This window comes from Aphanomyces invadans (genome assembly GCF_000520115.1).
Source record: "Aphanomyces invadans strain NJM9701 unplaced genomic scaffold supercont1.14, whole genome shotgun sequence".
Classification (NCBI taxonomy): domain Eukaryota; phylum Oomycota; class Saprolegniomycetes; order Saprolegniales; family Verrucalvaceae; genus Aphanomyces; species Aphanomyces invadans.
In genome coordinates this window covers 173,338-180,211 of record NW_008580159.1, presented here as the reverse complement: position 1 = coordinate 180,211, position 6,874 = coordinate 173,338, and the positions used below count along the sequence as shown (strand labels likewise).

The 6,874-nt window shown below is 58.0% G+C and overlaps 2 protein-coding genes across 2 annotated transcripts; one reads left to right on the top strand and one right to left on the bottom strand.

Annotated features, from left to right (window-relative positions):
• Positions 1-96: 96 nt before the first annotated feature.
• H310_07438 (AGC protein kinase) lies at positions 97-1,517 on the top strand. The gene has a single exon (XM_008873185.1). It carries the CDS (start codon positions 211-213, stop codon positions 1,375-1,377), a length of 1,167 nt encoding a protein of 388 aa, XP_008871407.1. The 5' UTR covers positions 97-210; the 3' UTR covers positions 1,378-1,517.
• Positions 1,430-6,246, bottom strand: H310_07437 (hypothetical protein). Its single transcript, XM_008873184.1, has 6 exons — positions 4,922-6,246; positions 4,714-4,871; positions 4,150-4,547; positions 3,915-4,072; positions 1,847-3,843; positions 1,430-1,728 (listed from the first exon to the last, which is right to left on the bottom strand). The coding sequence occupies exons 1-6, from the start codon at positions 6,147-6,149 to the stop codon at positions 1,621-1,623; spliced, it is 4,047 nt and encodes a 1,348-aa protein (XP_008871406.1). The 5' UTR covers positions 6,150-6,246; the 3' UTR covers positions 1,430-1,620.
• Positions 6,247-6,874: the final 628 nt, after the last annotated feature.

Here is a 6,874-nt window from a genome sequence, read left to right as displayed (position 1 = left end):
CATGAGTCATCGGCCCATGACTGGATTTTTGTAAGGTATACAAATACCAAGTGAAATGGCGTGAAAATGCCTCGAGTGACGATGCATCTATATTTACCGAGGGACCGACCACGCGGAACGTTGCGGTGGACGACTGTCGCAGGACACGGTCGACGAAGCAACGAACCAAGGTATCTGTCTCCAGGTGCACCTGATACAGAGCTTGCGACGATGTCGATGACGACGCCGACCGATACATCCGCGTATGATGCGATGGTGGAAGACTTGATTCCGAATCCGTCCGACCCGAATGCCGTTCGCCTCGAGGACTTTTCGCTGATCCGTGTGATCGGAAAGGGGTCGTTCGGAAAGGTGACGCTCGTGCGCAAGCGCGACAACTCCAAGGTGTTTGCGATGAAGATCCTGAGTAAAGCGTACATCGTGAAGCGGAACCAAGTCGAGCACACGCGCACGGAGCGACGGGTTCTGGCCGTCGTGTCGCACCCGTTCATCGTGAGTTTGCACTATGCATTTCAGACCAAGGACAAGCTGTACTTTGTGCTGGACTATTGTCCGGGCGGCGAACTGTTTTTCCACTTGACGCGGCTTGGCAAGTTCACGGAGGAAATGGCGCGGTTCTACACGGCGGAACTGGTCGTTGCCCTCGAACACTTGCACTCGCTCGGCGTCATCTACCGCGATCTCAAACCGGAAAACATCTTGCTGGACGAGATGGGGCACGTCAAGCTCGCCGACTTTGGACTGGCCAAGACGGAAGTCACAGAAGTCGCGAGCGGCGCGAACTCGTTGGTCGGGACGCCCGAATACCTGGCGCCGGAAGTGCTGGCCCGCACTGGCCACGGCACCGCCGTCGACTGGTGGGGCCTCGGCATGGTCTTATTTGAGATGCTCACGGGAATGCCGCCGTGGTACACACGGAATCGTCAAGACTTGTATGCCCGGATCCGCGACGCGCCGTTAGAGATTCCGCATTACTTGAGCCCAGACGCTGCGTCGCTCATTCGGTCGTTGCTGCATCGAGACCCGGAGAAGCGGCTGGGCGGCCGGAAAGGCCACGGCGCGGTGCAAGTGAAAGCGCATCCGTTTTTCCGCACCGTGGACTGGGATGGTCTCCTATGGGCCGAGCCGCCATTTCGACCGAGCGACCCACAAGCCAAGGACGACGGTGACACGTCCAACTTTGAAAAAGAATTTACCGAAATGCCCGTGCACACCCCCGTGAGCCTCCACCGCCACGGCATGGCTGGCACCGGGTCGTCGCAAAACATCCCGCCCTCCATGTTCAACGGCTTCACGTACGAAGCGCCGTCCGTGTCGCTCGGGTCCAACACGTCGCAGTGCCAGGTCGACGCCGCCACCACGCAACCCTTCATCTAGCGACACACGAGCGAGCAACGGAGCGGCGTCGCTGCACCACCCGTCGTTTCGGGCGGCACTTGCGGCGGTGTCTCTGCAGCTAGGCGGCGATGGCCATATTATTAATTCACATCCAGATGCAAGTGTGCCGTCGAGCCAAGAAAACATTCGTCAGAGAGAAGGGGGGGCACTATTTACAGCCGCGACAGCCACTCGTTCTACTGACGGTCTCGGATGCTGCAGCTCGTAGCTGCGGCGACCGGACTACACGAGCGACTCGATGTAGGTCGTCACAGCAGTGCAGATGGCGTGCAGTCGGCGAAACCCACGGGGCACGGCTTCAATTCGCCGAACCAACTCGTCCACATCCACCTACACCACACAACACACGGTCAGGTCCGTGCTGCCATTCCAGCCACCGAGACATGCGCCATGGTCATTCTAAATCGATGGATATGTACCGAGCTCCCACGGCATGATTCGGACGTACCTTGGCCGCGCCGAGCTCGACAGTCACGGTGGGCTGGATGGACCGGGAAAAGTAAAAATGCGAAGTCAGGGGAAGGCCGACGCGAAGCGTGACGAGGCTCTGAAACGAGACGAACGCGATCCGAATCTGCCGCGCCGCCAAGTCGGTCGCGACGGCGTACTGCAGCACAACTTGCTCCACGTCGTTCCACAGCCGCATGGACCGCATCACGTCCACTTCGGCCCACTGGAGAAACGTCGACACTCCCTGAGGTTGGCTCACCGTCGTGGCGCCGACTGCTTCCAGGCGCGATGGATCCAGCAACGTCACTCGAACCAGCGCAGCAATGTCGTAAAAGATCGACGGCTGCTTGCGTGCGACGATAGGGGCCACATTCACGTCGACAGGTTTGTCGCGGGTCGTGCCTGCTTGTGCCAAGTCGATTTTCACGCGGACCGTGATCCCGTCCATGTAGTTGAGCGACTTGATTGTTAAATGAAGCTCCAGCGCGGCGGCCGAGACCGTCGAGGGCGCCCACTTTGACAGTCTCGACGCGATGTGGTACAGGTCTTCGCGCTCTTGGACGAGGTGTATCCTTTCGTTCAACTTTTGGTTTGACACGGCGGCACTTGTCTCATCGAGCTTCATGCGATGCAGCGCAATGTCGTGGTCGTGCTGCACCAATGTGAGCTGTAGCGTCTCAAGTTCGTTTTCCAATTTCGCGATGCGACTTGCCGCTTCGGCGCGAAGGGTTTGGTGCTCTTGGATCCATTCCAGGGATCGCTCCATGTCCAGTTCTTTGGCCATGAGCTTCTGGACTGCGGCGCGCTCGTGCGCTTCGTCGCGACCGATGCGGAGACGTTGCAGCGCGGCCAGGTCAGCTTCGACGGCCGTGAGAGCTGTTGACCAGTGCGTCGGCGACTCCATCCGCTTTCGCCACGCATACCATCCTGCCAACACCGAGTGCAAGTGGGCTTCGTACAGCGCCAGCACCTCATCTTGAGGCACCGCGTTCGACTGCACGAGCTTTGCCAAGTAGGATGGAATCGCCTTGGTTACAGCTCGGTCGCGTTCCACCGACATTTCCGATAACCATGTCGAGAGTTCGTCCATGGCTTGGGTCCACCGATCTTTGTGTTGCAGCACGGGCGTCACGACCAAGAGCTTGGAGCACGCGACGATTTCGCTTTGCACTGTTCTCTCGACAGGATCGAGGGACAACGCGGCAAGGAATTCCGCAAACGTGACAAGGGGCGACGACGGCACTGCAGGGACGTCGGCGATCTGCTCGGCAGGGGACGCTGGCATCGTCGCAGGTTTGGTCGGGGATTGCGGCGGATCAAGTGACGGTGAGCCCAGCGACAGATCGACGGCCGTCGCTGTCGGCGATGATGCAACGGCATCTATCGCATCGATGGATGATGTTGGCCGACTAGACGCTTCTTCGAGGGACATGGACGAAGGAGAGGTGGGCGCCCGTGGTGATGGATTCTGTTTTTTCTTTTTGCCCGACGATCCCATCTTGTCAAACTTGCCGCCCAAGTTGATGACGAGTGATTCACGTTGCGCGTCGTAGTTGGGGTCGTCGGGACCATCGTCGTCGTCATCGTCGTCACTCAGACTGAGGTGGCTGAGCAAACTGCTGCGCGAGGACCCACCTTCTTCGCCCTCGGCAATCGGATGCAGCGATGTCTGGACTTCCGACACGAAGTGGGTCGTGGCCGACACCGCCGTAGTCGTTGAAGCCATACTTGTGTGCTTGATCGCGAACAAACTTGCGTCCCCTTGGAGGTGGCCCACCGGCCCCAGCTCGAGAGTTTGATCCTCGTCATCGTCCGAGCTTTCAACGGTTAACTGGGCGGTCTTTGGGGGGGTGTAGTTATCATTCCATAAGTCCCCAAGGCCATTCGAGAGGTCGGGGGCGGTGGCTTTGGACGATGGTGGTCCACTCGCCACGTTCGAGTAATCGCCAGTGATGTCCATGTCATCCGACGACGACGACTCGATCGAGGTCGTGGCTACACCATGCACGAAAACGGTGAGCCGCCTCGATCAGCTGCGTCAGCCACAAACCGAGCAGGAATCGTACCTCGTCGAGGCTTCTTCTTCGCACTGCCGATCACCAACGAGTCGCTGCTTTGCATAACGTTCACGCCCAAGAGCGACTGCCGCCGGGACGGTTTGAGCGCCGATGACGGGAGGTGGGGAGGGGGCAGGCCGCTTACTCCGATCGACGCGCGGCGTTGGCTGCATCGTCGAACAACACACACACGTACGTTTCCGTCAGGAGTTTGTACGCACACGACGTGCATCTCGAGACGTACCGTCGGGCGTCGGCCATGGCGTCCAGGGGACTCAACCCCTTGATGCCGCCGTTGCTGGCGCGGCTTCGCTTGCGCGTCGGGCTACGAATACTTCCAAACGGAAACGACAAGCTCTGGTTCTCGTCATCGCTCTCGTCTTTGTCCATCAAGTGATCCGCTTCGTCCAAGATGCTCGTGTTCTCCGACGTGACTTCGTCCTCGTCGCTGTCCATCTTGTCTAGGGGAAACATTTCCTTGGTCCGCTGCGCACACATCGGAGTCATCGACGTCGACGGGTCGTTCCGGCGAAACTCGGCGCCGCGTGGGGACCCAAACACGACCGATTTGGTCGGTGTGGGGTCGTCGGCTTTCTTCGGGACGGCCATTTTCCGCGCACTCAGGCAGCTCTTCAGCGGCGTCTACCAAGTGCTCGTCTCAAACAAAGAGCCCACACAACACACGCCGATTGCTTGACCCAGCAACGAGGGCGGCAGTGGTTTCGCCGCTCGCAAAGGAGTCTCTCGTGGGGATGGACCGCCGCGGGGCAGACAAATTCGTAGACAGAATGGAGTGTGCAGTACGTACGGGTTGGTTCCGCCGCATGGGAGGAGAAAAGAGGGACGGGTGGGGGCCTGGCTTTGTCACAACTTGGCCTTGGTGGTTCCTCGCGGCCGCAACCGGTGGGGCGACTGATGGTAGGTTCGCTGGCTTGGACGTCGTCACTACCGACAGCCGATTGCGTTCTAATCGAGCACACATGGTGTTTAGAATCGTACATTCGGCGGTCAGATACCGTTGATAGCAGCATCTTGTGGTGCGCTGTGTGTGCCTTGACGCCGTTCTCCATCGGTTGTCTCGACTCGAAACGACCCGAGCACTTGGTTCTCGTCGTCGCTGCTATCGTGGTTGTCCATTGGAAGCGCCATCAAGTCGGCCGGGTTGACGGTATCCCTTGTGGTCGCGGCCGCCGACTCGGCAGCTTTCGTTGCAACGTCGTTGTGCTCGTGAGGTGGTTTGTCTGCAGGGGCGACTGCTGTGGTAGGGTCGTGGGTGAACGATGTGCCGCCTTGCAGCACCGCCAAGGCTTCCAGTGGGTCGAGTGTTTCTCGGCGGCCTGTCGCTGGCACGAGCAATGAGTCACGACCTGTAAAAATGCCTGCCACTTCTGCTGGATCCAAAGTGGATCGCCGCGACACGTGATCTTCTGGACGACTTGCACTGAGAGAGCTTTTGTTTGTTGGACTTGTCAGGGACTTGTCCCAAGAATTGGAACGAAGTTCATCCGAGACTGCATGCTTCATGTCGTGGTACGATGCCGACGAACGCGCTCTCCTCTCACTGGCGGATGTCGAGCGTGCATTGCTCTCCAAGCTATCTTTTTCGTCGTCGTCCATGCCGTCAACGCGGTCGCTTTCTTGGGATGACTCGTCGAGGACGAGGTTCTGGATGCCTTGTAACCCATCAGGAGAGAGTGTGTCCCTTCTGCCAGGCCCAGCATGGCTTTCAGATTCCAACGGAACGCGGTCTGGAGATATCGTTTCGCGTCGGTGAGCTCTCGCGGTAGTGGTGTTGGCCTTGGCAGGCGCGACTTTCTCGGGCGTGGGAGGTTTGGGAGAGAACAGATCTAACGAGGACGGTGGGGCCGTCGAAGACGGGATAGGACTGGACGGTTGAAGGTCCAGCGGTATCGAGACACTCGTGGATACGCTGATTTCACGCTCAAACTCGTGTGCGATCGAAAACCCGCGCTTCTTCACCTTGGCTTTCTGTGTGTTCGTGCTGAGGAAATTCGATTTCTCCGACACTTCCGTCGCCGCAGATGCATTGAGAGGTACACCTGTGTCTGTGGTCACATGCGCCTTTCGTTGTCGCTTTTGCACGCGATATGGTCCGTCGTCTCGTGCCTCGACGTCAACGTCGTCCGTCAACAACAACGTCGACGAATTGTTGTGGATGACGTCTGTTGCCGGCTTGACGCCAGTCGTGGGTGACGTGACGTCGTTGTCTTCATCGGTCTGCATGTTCGTATCAAAAGTATTCACCGACAAGAGGCCGCTGTGTCCGTCCGCGTATGCCGCTTGTCCTGCCTCCGCCGCCCTCGTTGGGGTGGCGAATTTTTCAACTTTTTGAACACGCATGTGTTCATTATCCGGACTTTTATCCGGATTATCGCCCAATTTCGCGCCATTGCCGATTTTTTCATAAAATATGCGAAATTGTAAAAACGTCCATTTTCAAATCTAAACCCCACTGTAGTCTTCAAGTGCATGGCCTGGACCATTCGTGACGACGGCACGAGGGTAACTTTGTGATGATCAGGATGGCATTTGAAGGGCCTGGCAAATCCTGCCGCCGTACCGATACCTCACCAGCTGCGATGCGCTGGTCGGCGTTTTTTGTTTATCAAGAAATTCTACGGCATTTCGTCGTTGAGCGGGACCCACGCACTCTGGGAATTGCATATACTACTGTGGCTCGCATTTTCGTTTGGAGCTCGTGCAACCTGACAAACTCGCGACCTTTCTTCGCAGCGACGAGCGCTCCGTGTCCTTTTAGGCTCGGTGTGGCTATAGGTCGTATCAACTGAACGTCGAGAGAAGGACAATGCGGCCGTTGCGACGGTAATGACATCGGAAAATCATCGTACACACAATGCCTGTGCCTGCATGGGCCTTTTTGGAATCCCAGTGGCGGCGCGTGGGACGACCGCTAGTCCAATGAGCCACAAAATCGGCTTCAGCAAGTT